This window comes from Nyctibius grandis, chromosome 13, assembly GCF_013368605.1.
Source record: "Nyctibius grandis isolate bNycGra1 chromosome 13, bNycGra1.pri, whole genome shotgun sequence".
NCBI lineage: Eukaryota > Metazoa > Chordata > Aves > Nyctibiiformes > Nyctibiidae > Nyctibius > Nyctibius grandis.
The window spans coordinates 9,923,489-9,941,944 of NC_090670.1; the positions used below are offsets into that span (position 1 = coordinate 9,923,489).

Sequence of the window (18,456 nt, forward strand, 5' to 3'; positions counted from 1 at the left end):
AGGGCTCCTCCTCCTGTGCTCTCTGAGCCCGGCATCCCAAACCACCTGCACCAGGTGCCAGCCCTGGGCTTGACAGCCTCCTGCACAGCCCTGGCATGGGCCCCTTTTCCCCACTGGCATCATTTACACTGCACGAGCAGGTTTGTTTCCCAAAGGCAGGAAATAAAGAGGAGCACAAAGGAGACATTGCTCTGAGCCTAAATGTGGTGTAAAACTTCTCCAAAGCCTCATGCTGAGAACAGGAGAGCGAGACCTGGCTGGTTCTGCTCTGCTTTCCCAGCTCACAGCTTTCCTTCTGCTTGCAACAGCCCCGGGGCCAGTGCTGAGCCTGCTTTGAGTTTGGTATCCCCAGGGCCAGGGCTGTAGGGCTCACGCTGTATTCTTAGGACTGACACTTGGTTTAAGCTTAGGGCTGGCTCTGCAGTTAGGAGCAACGTCACAGGCTGGTTTCAGGGTTGTGATTGCGATGGAAGATGCCGTAGCCTCGTCTGGGATTGTCCCATTCTGCGGGGCGCTGGCGGATGCCAGAGTGGGAGACCCTGACTTGCCATCCAGCGTGAAGTCCGCTGTCCTCCCGGAGAGTGACTGCATTCACCTTCGTCATGGGGGTTTCTTGCTTCTTGGTGCTCGGCCGCAGCCGGGTGCCCCTGTGTGCCATGACCTGTGCAGCACTGGCCTCCGCCTGTGCCCCATCTTTTCTGCCTGCTCTTGGCACCAACGATGCTGGTTCTACAGCCTGTTCCCAGTGCTGCATCCTTGCCAAGTGTAGCAGCTCCTGTGCTGTCAGGGCACTGGGGGACGATGCCACACACAGGAGCGGTGCTTTCTGCCATCACATTGCAACACAGAAGGGACTGAGTCCCAGCACTCGGAAAACGCACCATCTGTCTCTCGCCAAGGACCCTGGTCCCACCAGGTGTCTTTATTTGTGGTCCAGAGAGCGGAGAGAGCAGCCCAGGCTGGGCTGGACATGGCCCAGTGGCAATGGCTCTGCAGTGGCACAGCAATGGCTCAGTGGTGGCACCGCAATGGCTCGGCAGTGGCACAGCGATGGCACAGCGATGGCTCCTCGATGGCACAGCGATGGCTCGGCAGTGGCCCTGGTGCAGCACATGCCGGTGGCCGCTAGAGGATGGTGCTGCCTTGCAGAGGGCCTCGCTGCAGACAGGCTGGCACCGCTCAGCCACTGGCCCCAGTCACAGCCCCCTGCTCCCCACCAGATTCTCAGCCTGCAGTGGGCTCGGCACCTCCCTCAACCATTCCAGGGCAACGCTGAAAACCTCATGTGCACCAGGACAGCTTCATCGCCGTGGGTCTCTTGGCTCATGCATCACCAAGATTGTGCACTGGGACTAGTGTGGTCCAAATGCATCTCACTGGTGTGGGGAAAGGCAGCGACTCCCCCGAAAAAGCAGCTGTCTCCCAGGAGGCTCCTGCCAGCCACTCCCCAGGAGAAGCAGAGATCCTGGCCTGGATCCAGTATTAAGCCTCTTCCCCTCCCATGGGCACAAGTGCTGCTGCAGACGTGGACATGGCTTCAGTGACCCTCGTGTCCTGCAGCACCCAGGGCTGGAGACCAGAGCATCTGTTTTCTGATGAGCTCCACCATCGCAACCCAGACCCAGCACAGCACCACAGGATCCACACAGTCACTCTGTGCCATGGTCCCAGTATTGATGCTGCAATGTCCAGCTTGGGATGTGCCTGCAGGATCCACATCCAGCCTCCCGGGATGAGGATGGAAGCGGAGAGTGCGTGTCACGACTGAGACCTGAGATGTACCTGTCTGGGGCTTCATTTCCTCTCCTTGGTTTCTGCAGTGTCTCTCTACCTTCCACCAAACCGTCTGGTCCTCGTGAGTGCTGGGGATGCTTCCACCGGGCCGAGTTGGGGTGGTGGTTCCTGCATTCGGCTTGGGCAGTAGCAAAACCCAAGGGACAGAGCAAGTTCATCAGCTGGTTGGAGGCAGGGTTTGCAGACCCAGAAATCTGACCTATTTCTTCCCCTGGGAGAGCTCTAGCCTCAGGCATAGCTTTGCTGCAGAGGGACTGATGACTGCAGCCCTCCCTGCCCCCACACAACTGCCCCAAGCCAAGCACTGGTGGCATCCCAAGGACTTGGGGTTGAGCCCCTTTTGACCCCAATGGCATTTCCATGGCGTTTCCCTGGTCTCCTCCTGGTCCCAGTGCATCCCAGCCCAGTGCTACAGTCCAGCCGAGTCCTGAGCCCTGCTTACCTCAGAGCTCAAATGCATCCAAAGGCCATAAGGGTAAAGCAGGTATTTTCTGGAGGTCACGAGGTAGATTCAGCCTCTGCCCCATCAAAAATGTGTAGCTGGAGTTACAACTCTGCCATACCTCTGCAATTGAAGGCAAGGGGCTGCAGCGGTGCATGGTGTGTGTGGAGCTGCAGGCACGGGGAGCTGGGCTGCGAATTCGCCCTCGCTTGGGTGCTCCCCCCAGTCGGAGCCGCGCTGTCCATGCCTGCAGAGGCAGGAAGGAGTTAAGTCCGTAGGGTCTAGCAGAGCGAAGGCTTCGTCCTTTCAGCACTTCCATAAAAAACTCTGTGTGTGGGTCGGTGAAGCTGCCCGCCCCATAGCTGGCGAGAGGCAGAGACAGGCAGCACGGGGCAGCCTTGGCACGGAGCATTCAGAACATTCCTGCCCCTCGCGCCTCCCGGCCGTCACTGCCAGCAGGGCCTGCCACGCGCAATGTTCACCGTCAATGTCTCGTCGTCCATGTCCTACAGGGGACAGCCATCCCTGTCCCCTTCCAGACTGCGGCGAGGCCACAGGAGCAAGTGTGACCAGAGGTAGGGGACTGGGATGCTGCTGTACCTGGTGGGAGGCATGGGGATGGGGAGAGGAGCGGCTGGCACAGCTGGGAGGGTTGGGCTGTGCTGAGCCCAGGGTCTGGACGGGGCAGGAGTCCACCAAGACCTTCTTGCAAGGCATCCTGCACTTCTGTCTGTCTGTCTCCTGCTCCTATTGCTCCTTATAAGGTGGTTGCCTAGAGCTAAGTGACATTCAGCCCATGAGGACTCCCCCACAGGGAAGGATTGGGAGACTTTTCCTGGGGTGCTGGCATAAGTCCCTGGAGGTAAATCCTGCCGCCTGCATCCATGAAAGCACCAAAACCTTCCCCCATCCACCCAGGTGACAGTAGTGATGCTCCAGCCTGGCCCAGGGGGCTGAAAAAGATGTTTTCTTGCAAGAATGGCCTGGGAGCACGCTGCCAGGCTGCAGGGCTTCATGCTGTCTGCTCAGCCAAACTTTATTCCCCTGGGTCTCTGCTCCGCTCGTGCCGCCTGAGCCCTGCTCCTTCCCCGACTGTCACTGGCAGCCGGAGAGGCCAGCTGGGCCAGCCCCGACGGTGCCCCAGGGTCCCCTTAGCAAGACTCTGCTGGCATTTTAGGGTCCACGGCAGGTGCCCTCAGCCAGTGCGGTGCCTGAGGCTCCAGCATCTCTCCTACCGTGTCCTGGAGATCTCTCTCTGCTCCCCGGCGGGCGCAGGGTTGATCAGGCTGCTGAGCTCACTGGCAGGTCCTCGGTCCTTGCAGTACCTGCCGGAGCACCCGGGATCCAGCCGGTCACCACAGCAGATGCGCTGATGGTCCCCAGCATCGTGTTGGCTGACAATCACCACCAGCCTGTGCTGTCTGGTGTCACTTATTCCTTCTTATTTTAATCCAGCGCTTGAGCTGGGAGCTGCTGTTGTTCCCATCAGACTTGTTTTTTTTTTTTCCCAGACGAAAACTGATGCAGGATTTTTGCAATGCCAGGCAGTCTTTCTGCCTTTGCCTGCCTATTGTTTGAGCTGCGGGAGAATTAAGTCATCATCAAAAAATTTAGGACTACTGTTGAGCTGCGCAGGGCCTGTGGCATGGGGGTTGCAGGCACGCTTGCTGTGCTGCACGGGCATGGAGGGGCTTGATCCCCCTCTCCTGGCACGGCCACGCCGTCCTCGATGCCCAGACTCACAGCATCCGATGCCACCTCGCAGTCTGATCTTTCTGTGCATGATTTCGTGGTCAGTGCTTTCTCTCCATCTGTGCTCTGTCTCATGTCACTCGTGCAACTGCCCGCACCTCTCCCGGTTTATCAGCCTCCTCGGTGACAAGGGCTGAGTCACACCAGGTCACACTCAGGGTGACTCCAGCCCCGCCTGTGTGCTGGGAAGCCTGGGCACAGCCAACCCTGTTACAGCTTTGCTGCTCCCTGACACCAGAAGACACCCTGATGTCTCCCTGTCCCGTGTCTGTCCTTCCAGGGAGCCCCGGAAAATCATCCTGCACAAAGGCTCCACCGGCCTGGGCTTCAACATCGTCGGCGGGGAGGATGGTGAGGGGATCTTCGTGTCCTTCATCCTGGCCGGAGGCCCTGCCGACCTCAGCGGGGAGCTGCGGAGGGGAGACCGCATCCTCTCGGTGAGTTGGTGAGCCACCGGGGATGCGGTTCGGCAGGGTCCATCCCCAGTGCCGGTGCGGACGTGGCCCCTGGGTGCACAGAACCGGAGCAGCAGCCAGGCCGGGGTCTGTCCTGCGGTGGAGCAGGGGCTGGCCGGGCCCTTGCCTGGCGGACGGTGGACGGCAGCCCTGATGCTCAGGCCGGCCGGGGGCGGGTCCCGGGGATGCCAGTACTAGAGATGCCGGTACTGGCGGCGCAGGGGCTGAGTGACGAGGCACTGGGAATGTGGGTCCCGCAGGTACCGGTACCGGGGCTGGGGCGCCGGGCAGACCCGGTCGGTCCAGTCCTGCGGAGCCGCTCTGTCCCGGCAGGTGAATGGCGTGAACCTGCGCAACGCCACCCACGAGCAGGCGGCGGCGGCGCTGAAGCGGGCGGGGCAGACGGTGACCATCATCGCGCAGTACCGGCCCGAAGGTACCGACACCGGGAACGGGGCGGGGGCGGGGCGTCACATGCAGATGAGGGGGGCGGGGCGTCGGCTGGCGCGCGGGTCGGGAGGCCGGGGCGGGGGGCGGCCGGCGAGGCGCCGATTGGCGCGGGGCGGGGCGCGGGGGGGAGGTGCGGGCGCCGATTGGTCGGCGCGGCGGGTGGTGGGCGGGGCGGCGGCGTCCCGCCGGCGGTGCCTGCGCGGCTTTGTGTGCGGGCCGGGCGGCTCCGGGGGTGCTGCCGGGGGCGCCGCCGCCCCCCACCGGCCTGCAGGTGAGCGGGGCTCCGCCGGCCTCGCCCGCACCTCCCCGGCCCTGCGGCGGGCCCGGCGACACGGGCCGGGCCGCCGCCTCTGGGCCTGGGCCGGCGGGGGCCTCGCCGGGAGGGGGGCCGTCTCCGGTGTGGGGGCCGGGGGGCTGTTTTCTGGAGGGCGTCGCCGCGAGGCCCCGCTCCGTGGGGTCCTGTGGGCCTTGCTGGGGGACCCGGGGCTGAGGGGGTGCTCCGGCGGGGCTCACGGGTGCGGCGGCCGCCCCTCGTCCCTGGGGGCCGCTCCCTTCCCCCCCAGCGCGGTGGGCTTCGGGGACCCTCCCCCTGCGACCACCGGGCCGGCGGGGGAGGTGCGGGGGTGGGGGCTCGTCCCCACTTCTCAGCATCCCGCCTGCCGCGGTACCCCAGCGCCTGCCTTTCGTTAGCGCTGGCCTTTAGTTCCCTCGGCGAAGGTGCTGGGGGCTGGTGGTCCCGCGGCAGGTGACGGGGTCCCGCGGGGGGCAGCCAGCGGCTGGCAGCGGCCTGCTGTCGCCTCCCCGGGCTGGCAGGGCTGAAGTGTCACCTGGGGGCTGGCAGGGCAAGCACTTGGGAGGGCAAGGGGCCGGGGGCTGCTCCCGGGGCTGCTGCCGCACTGTTACTGTGTCCCGAGCACCACCGTGCCGGGATGCAGCGATTCATGTCCCCTGATGACGGTGTCCCTCCTGGGCCCCGCTGGTTTTCTCCCCCAGCAGCTCTGGCCCTCTCCGCAGGGGCCAACATGCCGCCCCTCGCCTGCCCTTTGCCTTGTACCTCCTTAGTGGCGTCGCTGGGCAGTGCCCTGCGGGTCCCTGTCCCCACTGTTCCTCCTCTGTCCCACGGCAGAGGCCACTGGGGCGCGGAGCCGTTAGTGCCGCTCAGGGGTGTGCTGTGGGTGTGGGGTTTGTTTGTTTTGGCTTTTTTTTTTTTACTTTCTTTCTTTCCAGGAAGCACTTAATGTTCTTGTATTTCTGGCTCCCTTTGCCACTTGAGATTTGGCAAAGACGCCAACCAAGAGTGGTTCCTAAATGTCAAAGAGGACAAAAGGTTTTGAAACCCCTTTAGACCGAGGCTGAAATGTCAGCGCTTTGTAGCCGGTGGCTTTCCGGGTGTGCAGTGGCTCCTGGGACATGCGGGCAGCAGCACCCGGCACACAGGCTGCTGCCGTCCTGGGAGGCAGCACTGCTGCTGTGAAACATGGGCTGTTGTGTTTTGGGAGTTCACCTCAGTGCTCCAGAGGCTTGAAGGCCTGGGAGCCAAGGAGAAAAGTCTCCCTGGAATGAGCCCCAGGTGCGGGTGAGGCTGGGTCCCTGCAAGGGGACACGTGCTCCCAAATGTTTGCCTTTTTGGTGTGCATTGTGGCTGTGGAAAGAGCGGTAGAGCTGGATCGTAGGATGCCCAAAGGAGGAGATGCTGATGGAAAGGGGCTTTGAGAAGTTCCTCACTGCTAGCAGAAGGTGGAGGATGGCACCTGTCTCTCATACATGAGCGCAGGTAGGGCTTGCCTGGGGGGTGCTGGATGAGTGCACGCGTGCTTTGCATCTGACCTCGCTGTGGCTCCGAGGGAGCTGAGAGGCTGCTTGCGCAGGTCTTGGGGGATGAGGTGCCCTCCCTGTGGGGTCCTGCCAGGCACTAGGAGTGGAAAGAAGCAAAGACAAAACCAGGGAAGGACAGAAAGAGGAGCTGCCGTCCTGCCTTTCTTCTGAGCTCCTGCGCCTGGCGCAACGCCTCTGACCACCGCTGCGTGCCCTCGAGGAGAAGGAGGAGGCTGCTCCCTGTGATGGTGCCTCTGAGCTGTTTGTGAAGTCGCTTCCCTTTGAGCACTTCTCCCCCTGACCTTTGCCTGCTGCTATCACCAGTGCTTGGGTTTGGCAATTCCCCCTCCACACCCCACACAACAAAGCCTCCTCACCTGAAAATACAAAAACTCGCGTGACGGCATTTCGCTGATCTGGCCGCTCAAAGGGAAGTGCCAGGGCCCCACGGTGACTTTTAAAAGCCTCCAGGCCTTCCCAGTGGCTGTGCTCCCCTCTGCTCCTCTGGGCCTGCAGCATGTGTGCCCTGTGCAGGGAGACATCTGTGCTTTAACTCTGCAGCTGGAAGGTGTGCGGGGTCAGGGTGATAAAGTGGGCTGAAGGGGAGAGATGGAGCTGGGGATAGTTTTTGCAGGTGGCTGGGCTGGAGCCCATGGCCACACATCCCTGGGCTCTGCTGATGGCTCGGTGGGGCTGGCCTGGCCCTGGGCAGGCGAGTTTGCATGCTGGAGAGAGCAGGACACATTCACAAGGCTTTATTTGTGCTTGGGGCTGCTTTCTGATGCAGCTCCCCTCCCTACCAGTGCCTTCTCGCCTTGCACTGTCTCCTGGTGTCCAGGAATCACCTGCAGGCCCCCAGTCTTGTCTCCGCTGGGTGTATTTGCAGCTGCACCACACAAGTGTGTGCTGGTGCCGGGGATCCTCGGTGCAGGCAGGCGATCCCTACCTGATCTTAATGGTGTGTGACCTGCGCGTGCTCGGGCGTGCAGGGCCGTATCCGAGCTCACCCCGCGCTGCAGGACCAGGCCCAGCTCCAGGGGCACCCACACCCTGGGAAGGGAAGAGCAGCGGGAGGGTGGAGCGGTGTTTTTATCGAGTTGCCAAGTGGGAATAGCGAATGTCCTGCCCCTCCTGGCGCGCGGCGCAGTGCCACGGTGGCACTCGCAGCGAGAGGCACCGAGTCACCTGTTGCATATTTTTCAGTCTTGATAAGTGTGTCCTGAACATGCGCGGCACCTGGGTCCCATGGGAATGCCGGGGAGGTGGGGATCGGCTGTGGCTCACCTCCCCGCCGCACTGTGGGCAAGCTTCCTGGGTGAGTTTCGGCTCCGCGGGAGATCTCCTTCCAGGATGCGGAGGCAAGGTGGCCATGAGCCAGGGAGCAAAGGCAGGAGCGCTGCTTGCAGGGGGTTATCTGCCAGTAATTGTCTTGGAGGCTGCTCTAGCACGCAGATATGGGGGGGCTGGTGACAGCAGGGAGCATCCCGTGCTCGTTCCTGGGGTAACCTTGCCTCCCCTGCACTGGGAGGGAGGTGGCAGGTTTGCTTTTGGGGCTGGCTGCTCCTCCGCCCTGCGCCCTTTCGCAGTCGGAGCGAGCACAGGTTGGTGGCTCTTTGGGAGATCCTTCCTAGGATGGGATTGTGTTTGCTTTCCAGAAGTGTCCTTCTTCAGTTTGCTGCATCCAGCCTGGCTCGTGCTTCTTGTCGTGCCAGCAGGCTTTTCCCAGCCCCTCCAAGCAGCGAGGCTGCTCCAGCAAAATCCCAAAAGTCCCTTTCCATGGAGCTCCCCAGCCAAGGCGGGAGTGTTTGGGAGCTCTGCCCTTGGGTTGCATGCAGGGGATGCAGTTGCTGGCAGAGCAGTGGCACCCAAAGGTTGCCCTCCCGACATCCCCGCCCTGATGCCAGTGGTGCCTAAACCTGCTTTTGCCCTTCGCTGCCTGCCCGATCCCAGGCAGTGCGTCCACCACGCCAGGTTCTCGTGGAGAAGGGTGTCACAGGAGGGACACAGGCCCGTGTGGTGGGGAGCAGCAGTCCTCACAGTGCAGGGTGCGCAGAGAGTCTGTGCCCTCAGTGGGGTTTGTGACAACTCCACTGGGGACGGGGGTTGCAGCACCCACCTCAGCATCTTTCGGGGGGAAGGAGCCCTTCTGTACCAAAGAGGGTTTACGGAGCAGCTGTACCCGCTTCTGACCAATGCTCCTCTGGGCTATAAGCGCTCATGGGCATCCTGGGGCAGAATGAGCTGTACCGCAGATGCTGTGGTCCACCCCGGTGTGGGGCTAGAGGTGCAGAGTGGGATGAAGCTCACTTCCCTCTGCCAGGAGCTCCGTAAAACCCCAGTGCAGGTCGGCAAGTGCAAAAGTGCTGCTTTGGTGTCAGAATTCAGTTTTCTTATAAAATAAGCCTTGCCCATGCCTGTCTGCTTCGGCGTTTCCCTCTGCTAGCAGAAAGGCAGGCGGGGGCAGTGGGTGCCCCTCGGCATGGGGCAGCTGGGGTCAGGGAGGGTCTGGTGACCTCCGCATTAAGCGGCTGACCCTGCCCAGCGTGCGGCACCACTTGATGTCTGTGGCAGGGCAAGGGGCTTCATGTGGAGTTTGTGTTGCTTGGTGATTTTGTGTGTATCGCCTCTTTTTTTCAGTCTTTAAGTAAAAATGCATCTTTGGCAGCTGGGTGCAGGAGGGGGATGCCCAAGTGGGTCTGGCTGCAGAGTGAAGAGTCAGGAAATGCAGCTGCATAACCCCAGCCCCGCGTGCGTCTGCACCGAGAGCTGCCACTCCCCTTGCACGGAGAGGGGCTGGCTCCCCAGCGCAGCCCACAGTGCATTTCTGAGCAGTGTGGTGTTCCTCGTGCCCCTGTGCGATGCAGCTCTGCAGGCCAGGCAGCAGCCTGCACAATCCCCTGCGCTGCTGGGGCTCTGCTCTGCAGCCAGCACTTGCCTCCACTGCTGAGCTGCTGCACTCCGGTTCACAGAAAAAAATAAACCAACGCAAACCACATCTAAACAGCTGGGTAGTGGAGAAGGCTTTCTAGGCAAGTCTTACAGCAGAGATGAGACTGGTCCCCTCTCACCGGGATGCAGGGATGTAACTGCAGGCTGTGCCCAGCGGACAAAATCCAGGGTCCTGGGTGAGAACTGCCGGGGTGGGCTGTGGCAGTGCTGGCAGCTTCCTTGCTGCCACAGTTGCTTGCTGCCCAGCAAACTTTCCCTGGTCGGCCCTGGGTAAGCAGGGCTGGTGCCTCCACCCTCTGCTTGCCAGCCTGACCTTTACACTCGGCTGAAGGTCGGGCTGGCACAGCGGCAGGCGCCGGGGTGGCGGCTGCTCCTGTCCTGCCGCCTGCTGGGGAGGTGGTGGTGGCGGTGGCTTCTGGAGGGTCCCCCAGCTCCTCCTGGGAGTCCCTGCCACCAGGATGTAGGAGCAAAAGGTGAATTCCTCCTCCCCACTCCCCTTCTGTGGGCAGGGGCCATGCTTTGCCTCCCCCTTCCCCCTGCCTGCTGGGGAGAGGGGCTCTGCGCCGGCAGAGCAGTGGGTGGGGACCCCCCCGATGGCTGCAGTCATGCCTTGCTGCTCCAGCCAGTGGGTGACAGCCTCCTGGACAGGCTCTCTTTCTCTGCATGTTTGGAACTGCTCCATAGGTCAGCGGCTTGCTGCGCCCTGCCCAGCTGTTCCCTGGCTGAACTGCAGCTCAGTAGTGGTGGAGGTCTCAGCAGCCCTTGCCCAAGCTGCCTGTGCGGGGGTTTGGGAGCAGCCGGTGCCCTGCCTGCTCCTGATGCCCTGCCTGGGCTCCTCAGGGTGCTTCAGCCTCTTTGGCTTCGTCCTCCCTCGTCTGCAGGGACAGACGGGCTCATGGGCAAGATGCCTCATGAATAGACTGTCATTGCCCCTCTCGGTGCTTACCAGTGGCACCCTGCTCGGTGCCGTGGGGGTGGCTCGGGGGCAGCTCCTGCCTGCACTGACCACCTCTCTCCCCGCAGAGTACAGCCGCTTCGAGTCAAAGATCCACGACCTGCGAGAGCAGATGATGAACAGCAGCATGAGCTCCGGCTCTGGCTCGCTCCGGACAAGCGAGAAGAGATCTCTCTATGTGCGGTAAGGCTCAGCCCCGCTGCCTGCCCCTTGCTCCAGGCAGCCGGAGGCGGGTGCGGTGGGTGTATCCCCACAGTGCGGGGTGCAGGTGGAATGGTTCAGCCTGGGCTGTGCAGCACCTCTGTGGATGGGTGTTTCGGAGGCCAGGGAAGCGAGTGTGACAGACGCATCAGGAGGGCCCAGCGGGTGCAGCAGGAGAGCGGTGCTTTTGCACTGGTTTGCTGGGGCTGGGTTCTCTGCGCTCAAGTGCCACTAGAGACCACTGGGAAACAGGGAAACACTGGGCATCCAACACCACTTCTGCCCCAGGCAGCTCAGGGCAGCATTCAGGGCACTTTCCTCAAACCAGTCCCTGCTAACAGGCTTTCCCCATCTCCTCCTGCTATTCCTGCAGCAGGACCTGGCTGGAGGAGAGATGAGCTCTTAGGAGGATTATTGCTCTGAGCCCTCGATGCATTTTTGTTCCGGAGCCAGGCACGGGGCAGGCAGGGGTTAAGCAGCCATGCAGCTCAACTGCTGCAAGTCCTGCGCTGCAAAGGCAGCCCCTGCTCGCTGCCTGCCTCCGGCCACCTCCTGCCCGCCACAGCACGACTGCAGCGACAGCTAATGAGTAATTTTAACTTGGTAATTAAAATAATCCTGTAAATCCTCACCCTGCACAGCCTGTTGTGGGTGGGGGCTGACAGGAGCAGGGGATGCTTCTCCTGCTGCATGGCTGCTCCATGCAGAGGGGCTTCAGGCTATTGCTGGGCCCAGCGCATGCCCGGCCTGGCAGGAAGGGAGAGCTTCATCTCCTGCGATTTGTGCCTTGCTGCGAGGCTCTGCAGGCATCTTGCTTGATTTAGCATCTAGGTGCTCCATGCTGGGGGTGTGCAATGAGCTGGGTGCCGTGTTGAGTAAACGTCTTCTTGCTAGTCCTGCCCTCGCTGCCCTGCTGTCCCACAGACACCCTCGTGGGTGGAGCGGGGTTTAGGCTGGGTCCAGCTTGAGTTGAGGCTGTGAGTCTCGTGTTCCCTGCCTGGATAGGTGCTGCACATATCAGGGCATGCCTGCGAGCCAGAGAGCTCCCTGCTGCCTCCGGGCTGCTTGTAGCATCTCGCACCTCTTGATGCATCCCTCCACGTGGCGTTGGTGGCCTCTGCAGCGCTGTGTCCCCTCACAGACACCCGGGTGGCTTCAGATGGGAGCTGGGCAGCACCTTGCTGAGAGGGTGATCCCAGGGGAGAGCTTTCCCCCAGCATGGCCCTTCCCGACCCTCCCCAGCTCTGGCAGCCCTGCGCCCAGCAAACGTGCTTGCGAGAGCCGGCAGGCGCTCGGGCTGCCCCAGCCCTGCTGGGCGGGGTAGTTTCGAGCACAGTTTACCCGAAACCAGCTGAGCTGCTGCGCTGCGGACAGGACGACAATTACAGGACTTGCTACCCAACTGCTTGAGTCAGCCCCGTGAGCCTGTGCTGCACCCCGTCTGCTGTCGCCAGGGCCGGAGCCGGGCACCTGCCAGCCGGAGCCGATTTGGGGGTGCCGGCACTCGCCACGTGTTTCGTAGCTGCAGCCGTGGAGCACAGGCAGGGGCGAGGCAGGTTCGTGCGCTGCCTGCCTGCACTGCCACAGGGCAAAGTCCACTGGCACTGGGGCTGTGCCGGGTGGGGATGGGGGTCAGGTGGGCGCTGTGCCTGGGCACTGGGAGGAGGCCGTGCCGAGTCCCTGGCACCACTCCCCTGCCCTCCAGCCAGACCATCTGCTCTCCTGGCTGCTCATGCTGTGTGCCGCAAGCTGGCCTGGGGACAGAGCGGAGCGACCACGCTGCCGTCAGGGCCCTGCACCCTGTGTGCCCTGGGGATCACCCAGCACGGTGGGTCCTGGATGCTGACACTGCCCGGGGCTGGTCTCCAGGAGCATCGTGCCTTCGGGAAGCAAATGCCTCGTGCCTCTGCTTCATGGGTGTCTGGCCCGTGCACGGATCTTGCTGTGCCTGCCCTGGGATGCCGGTGGCTGCGGCAGGAGGAGGCAGGGAGCTGCGGGGCCAGCGCTGCTCTGCAGGGCAGGGTTGCAGGGTGTGGGCAGCGTGTCCCGCAGCCCGCCTCGGTTCCCCAACCGGCCTGACCAGTTCCCGGGGCCTTGGCTCGGGCTTTGCTCCCGACGGCGCTGGCCTTGCAGGGGCCTGCCGGCCACGCGCAGCCTTATCTTTTGGCCAGGAGCTGCCTGTGGGGATTGCTTGCCTCCAGCCAAAGCGCCCTGTGGTCCTTTGCTGCTGGCTCCAGCATGCTGGGGTCTGCGCTTGGGTGCAGAGGGACTGAGCATGAGAGCTGCTCCAGCCCTGAGCAAGCTGGGGAAGGGGGAGTGACCTGGTGGCTGGATGTATCCAGACACATAGGGCTGCACTGGGTCTCATCCCAAAGAGCCCTCCCTGAGCGGTAGGCAGCCCCTCTTCTCCCCATTTGAGACTGGCTGCCTTGACCCAGTCCCAAGTGATCCAAAAGGTTTCATTGCCCAGCGCTCCCCTGGCAGCGCTGGAGCAGGGATCTGGCTGAAGAAGTGCCATCCAACTTCTGCTCCACGGGGTCCTGCCACAATTCCCTCGGCCCTCCTGTTTGCGCCACGTGACTTCAGACCCCCTTAGGAGTCCCTGCAGTGGAAGCGGGTGATGAGCTTTCCTGATTGAGAAAGGCTTCGTTAGTGCCAGGATTAAACCAGCAGCCAGCCAGCGTTTGTGGTGTCTGGGCTCATGTCGAGTCGGGGGGTGAGCAGGATGTCCCAGGAGCGAACACAGGGGTTGTGCTGCCGGCACAGTGACAACAACGTCACTTTTAGTGACTGTTCCATTGGTTTGGTTTGTTGCAAAGTGAACCTATCAAAGCAGACGCGGTTTGAGATCTGACGTTAGTAGAATGAGTTGCATGTGAAGCCACGGAGAGCAGCCTGTGGGTACGGGCTGCAGCGCTGTGTGTGATAAAGTGTATGCAGGGAGGGTATTAGTGCTGCTCTAGTTTTAAAAAAAAAAAGGTAATAAAATCTTTTCTGTAGCTGTTTAGTTTAATATTGAAGATAATTTTAAACTAAATAAACTGTTCTCAGGAGAAGTATTTAGGAGTCTGAAAAGGATCAGTTGTGGAAGCAGGTATACATACCCTCAGATGCATTCCTAATTCACAGGTTCTGGGCTACTGTACCCCGGTACGTAAATAAAGTGCATGTTCAGAGCACCTCGTGGTCTCTGCCTGGGCAACTGCCCACCAGCAGCGGGGTCTGATATTCCCCATCCTGCTCTTTGGCCCTGCAGCCGCTGGGGAGGGATGGTGGGGAGTAGCCCCGCACCCCGGCTCCCCGCTGCCCTCTTGCACACTGCTGATTTCTTGAGGCTGCATGAGCTTCGCCTGCTCGATAACCACAGCCACCTTCAGTGCATCTGTGGTTCGCGTGCCTCTCACAGCTAAGGTCAAGAGCGAGTTGTTTTGGTCCAGCACTGTTATTGCTGCGTTGCACGCTCCGGGGCTTGTGCAGAGCTCACCAGTGGGAGGGATGTGCTGGTGGCTGCACAGCGCAGCTCGCCTCGGCAGGAGGCTTCCCCAAAGTCTGGATTTGAATCCTTTAAGGTATGAAGGTGGCAGTGCCCCAGGAGGTCAGCAGTGTTGCTGCCCTCGCTGCCTGGGTGTGCTCAGGGAAGGCATCGCTCCTCTCTCTGCTCCTCCGCAGAGCCCTGTTTGACTACGACCGGACCCGGGACAGTTGCTTACCCAGCCAGGGGCTCAGCTTCTCCTACGGGGACATCCTGCATGTCATCAACGCCTCCGATGATGAGTGGTGGCAAGCCAGGCTTGTCACGCCCCACGGCGAGAGCGAGCAGATCGGGGTCATCCCCAGCAAGAAAAGGTGAGTGTCTGTCAGCAGAAGCTGTCACACGTGGTGCCTCCTGGAACTCCCCAGCTTCCACAAGCCCTGCAGCCCTCAGGGGTCTGCTCAGGGTGGGATCTCCTTGTGGTCCCAGCCCACCTGCCCCTCAGTGGCTGGGCAGCATGAAGGGCACCCCAGTTGCAAGCTAGGGCTGCATGCAGATCTCCCTGGGGAGATGTTCTCCAAAGCTGGGTGAGACTCCAGGTGAGGAGGGGAGCGCTCAGCCCCCTCTGTGGTCCCCATGGTGATGAAGAGCTGGTGTCAGCCAGTCTGGGACTCCAAGTGAGAGCAGAGTCACAGCAGTGACTGCTGGCTACTCCTTGTGTCCTCTGGCAACCTGCCCAGCTCTGCGAGCCAGGTCCCATGAGATGGGAGCAGAGGAGCTGGCTGCCACTGCCTTCAGGTCTGCAGAGCCAGCCCCATCTCTGTCATCCATCCCTGCCCTCCCAGGAAGACTGGCTTGTCCCGTCTCCTGCTCCTGCAGGTGCTGGCCTTGGCCAGACCCTGGGCAGGCGGCTCCACCTCCATCCCTCTGTGGGAAGGAGCTGCCCTTTGCCAACAGGGCCACCACCTGAGGGTGCACGGAGCTGCCTGGGCAGCCAAGCAGGTGGCATGGAGGGCACGTGCACAGGACTAGCAGCTCTTTCTCCCCTTTAACTTCTGATCAGAGTGGAAAAGAAGGAGAGAGCGCGGTTGAAAACGGTGAAGTTTCACGCCAGGACTGGCATGATTGAATCCAACAGGGTAAGTGCCGAGCTCGGGCTCAGCGGGGTGCCCAGAACCAGTAGCGAATGGGAGCAGGATGAGTCCCAGTAGCCAGAGCTCCTGGTGGGGCGGCTGGAGCAATCGCACGACTGAACCTGCCCCAGGCCCGCATCTGCTTGTCAAGGATCCTCTGTGACTGTGCAGGGGGTGAGCAGAGGAGCCCGGGATGGTGCGATAGCGCGGGGCAAGGACCCCTGGCTGGAGTGGTGGGGGAGCAGAGCCTGTCCCACCGTGGCCCATGGCAGGGAGCTGACTGCAGGCAGCTCACGCAGGTGAAGGTAGCTGCCCTTGCCACTCGCACAGAGCGCTTAGCAAGCGGACAAGGAAGGGAGAACAGCCTGGCTACCTCTGCAGAGCTGCTGATTGCCCCATCAGCTTCCCAGCATCCCTACCACATGTTTTTCTCCATGCTTAATTTTTTTCCTGCATTACAGTTTTCATGTAATCTCCATGATTTCATTTGAGGGTAACTGCCCTGACACAGCTCCTCATTGTCTCTTCATTTTAATTTTTCCCACATGCGTTAAACACCATTGTTTTTTCTGTCCTCCCTTCCATCTCCATGTTCTTCAGTCGATCAAAACGAAACGTAAAAAGAGTTTCCGCCTCTCTCGAAAGTTCCCATTTTACAAGAGCAAAGAGAACCTGGCCCAGGAGAGCAGCGGACAGGAACGTAAGTAGCAGCTGGCCAGAGAGGGCAAGCGTGCGGCCCTCAGGTCCCCTGCCTTGGGGGGAGAGATTCGGCATGTTTCGTAGCCAGGGGTCCTGGCATCTGCCCGTGTTCGGGTCTGTGCTCCAAAGTTGTGCCAGCAGCTAGGGAGAAACCGGAGCTTGAAACGAAAGCAGTGGCTGCGGGCTGGTGCTCTCTTTCTCTCTCTCTCATGTTCAATGTCTTCATCCTTTCATCCAACTTTACACCCGCCTGACCCCCTGCTCTGCCTCCCCTGCTCTCCCCTCTCTGCTGCGGGCTCTGCTTCCTCTCCCCGCCTGCCAAGGGCTGCTCCCCTCCAAGCGGGGGCCTGGCCACCTCCTGCAGTCCTTCCCCTGTCCCCGTCAGGGCTGAGGGGCTGAGGAGATCTTGGCTGCACTCCCTGCCTCCCCTAGAAGTGACTTGCAGCTGCATATTCCCATCTGAGAGCCCTTCCTGCAGGCTGAACCCTGTGGGCACGGGGGAGCCGTGCCCTTGCTGGTGGAGGAGCTGCCCAGCTGCAACTGAGGCACATCTTTGGTAGCTGGCTGCAGACGTTGGGCGGTCCCCAGCTCTCACCTGGTGGCACCCTGGGGCTCCCAGCGAAGGCAGGGCTTTCAGCTTGTTGCCCCAAATCCTGACATGGGCAGCACTGGAGCTGCTCACCAAACCCAACCCCTCCTCCTTCTGGAGGCTAAACTGCATCCATGCCCTCGGCAAGCATCCAGAGAGCCACAGTCCTCACACCTCGTGGAAGAAGAGGTGGGCAAGGCAGAGCAGCATCTCTGCCCCAGTGCAGCGAGTGTGTCCCCTCCCCTCCAGTGACTCTCCTGGGCGTGATGCAGTGGCAGGAGGTTGATGCTGGGCTGCTCCGAGGGCTGCCCGCATCCCTCTGCTGCCTGTGCCAGGCTGGTGCCAGCTTCCAGCGAGCTTAGCAGCCAGCATGAGCCTCTGGCCTGCAGTGAGGGTTAAGTCTGTGTGTCTGGGTACCTCTCGTGGCTGGGCTCCAGTCAGGTCTGAGCTGGGGGCTTGCTGGGGTGCTGCTGTTTGCCAGCTCCACAGTGCAGTGCCATACAGCACAGGGATGGGGCAGGCAACGCTCTTCTCCAGCCCATGTCACAGACCCGCAGGGAGCTCCCTCCCCATGCCCTGCCACTGTCCATCCCAGCCTGCAGTGAGGTGTCCTTCCCCCGTGTTTCCACAGCCCGTGCAAGCACTGAGGCAAGTTAACACATGCAGGTGGGGAAATATGTGCCCGCTTCTGCACATTAGAGGCCTGGCTGTGCCATGTCTGCCCCCGACACGGCCGGGCTGTTCCAGGGAGCGCAGAGCCCCTGCGCCCTGCCAGGACACCCCGCAAGGCGTCACGGAGAAATGCCTCGGCCCTGCGACCGCCCGGTGCCAGCAGGTGCTGCCAAGGCTGCCCTGCCTTCCCCAGAGCCAGGGTGGCCTGTGGGGGCTCTTTGGCAGAGAGGATGAGCTTGGTGGGGGGGGTCCAGCCACACAAGGCGAGACGTTGGCAGCGGGCTGATGGCGTCAGCTCTGAAAACATTTAACCTCACTTGCAGTTGCAGCTCTGGGCCGTTCTGCACTCCTGTCATTAATGCTGGTCTGGCTCTGTCTCCCCCACCCCTCTGACTGCCCTCTCCCACGCTCTCTTCTCTCCCCCTCTCCCCCTTCTCGCTGTCTGTGAAATCAGGACTTCCCTGGGTTAAGTGACGATTATTATGGAGCAAAGAACCTGAGTAAGTTGAATTTTGATGCACATCATTCACTTTGTGTCGCTGGCATGCCTGGTGGTGCCTGGGGAACGGCCGGGCGCTGGCCGGGGCAGCTGTGCTTCTCGGGGTGCGGGGCAGGAGGAGCCCTGTGGGTGCTGCTCCTCTGCCGGGAGCGCCGTGTCTGCCGGTGGGGGCTGCTGGGCTTGAGGAGGTGCCGCTGCTGCACGTGGATGGGGATGGGGGAGTTTGCTTGGAGATGTTGGCCATGCCCTAAGCACGCCCAGCTGAGGGCTGCCTGCCGCACCTGGGGTGAGCTGTACCTCCTCACCCTCCTCTTCCTCCTGCTCCTAGCTGGGCTGGCTGCTGGTTTAGCGTTCGGAGACTTGGAGCCACTGCCAGTGTGGGTGGGAAGTGGCTGTGACCACGATGGGTCCCTTCTGAGTGGGGCAGGTGACAGCACTTTGAAGTGTTGCCACCCTCCTCTGGGGCACCACCTACCCAGAGCTGCAAAATGATGGCGGGAGCCCCTCAGCCCTCCCAGCTGGGCATGAGTCCCCTGCTGAGCTCCGCAACCCCCGTGACCGGGGCAGACCTGGGGCAGG

At 61.7% G+C, this 18,456-nt stretch overlaps 1 protein-coding gene across 7 annotated transcripts in view; it reads left to right on the forward strand.

The window, feature by feature from the left end:
* Window positions 1-18,456, forward strand: part of DLG3 (discs large MAGUK scaffold protein 3) — a 78,755-nt gene that overhangs the window by 53,121 nt on the left and 7,178 nt on the right. For 4 of the 7 annotated variants that reach the window (XM_068412109.1, XM_068412110.1, XM_068412111.1 and 1 more), the window contains 6 exons: window positions 4,269-4,425; window positions 4,777-4,879; window positions 10,681-10,795; window positions 14,483-14,659; window positions 15,349-15,424; window positions 17,833-17,878. In XM_068412109.1, the coding sequence (XP_068268210.1) occupies window positions 4,269-4,425; window positions 4,777-4,879; window positions 10,681-10,795; window positions 14,483-14,659; window positions 15,349-15,424; window positions 17,833-17,878 (674 nt within the window). Of the gene's footprint in view, window positions 1-4,268; window positions 4,426-4,776; window positions 4,880-5,119; window positions 5,165-10,680; window positions 10,796-14,482; window positions 14,660-15,348; window positions 15,425-16,018; window positions 16,119-17,832; window positions 17,879-18,456 lie in introns of those variants that run through there. The other 3 variants (XM_068412107.1, XM_068412108.1, XM_068412114.1) reach the window with 2 other exon arrangements.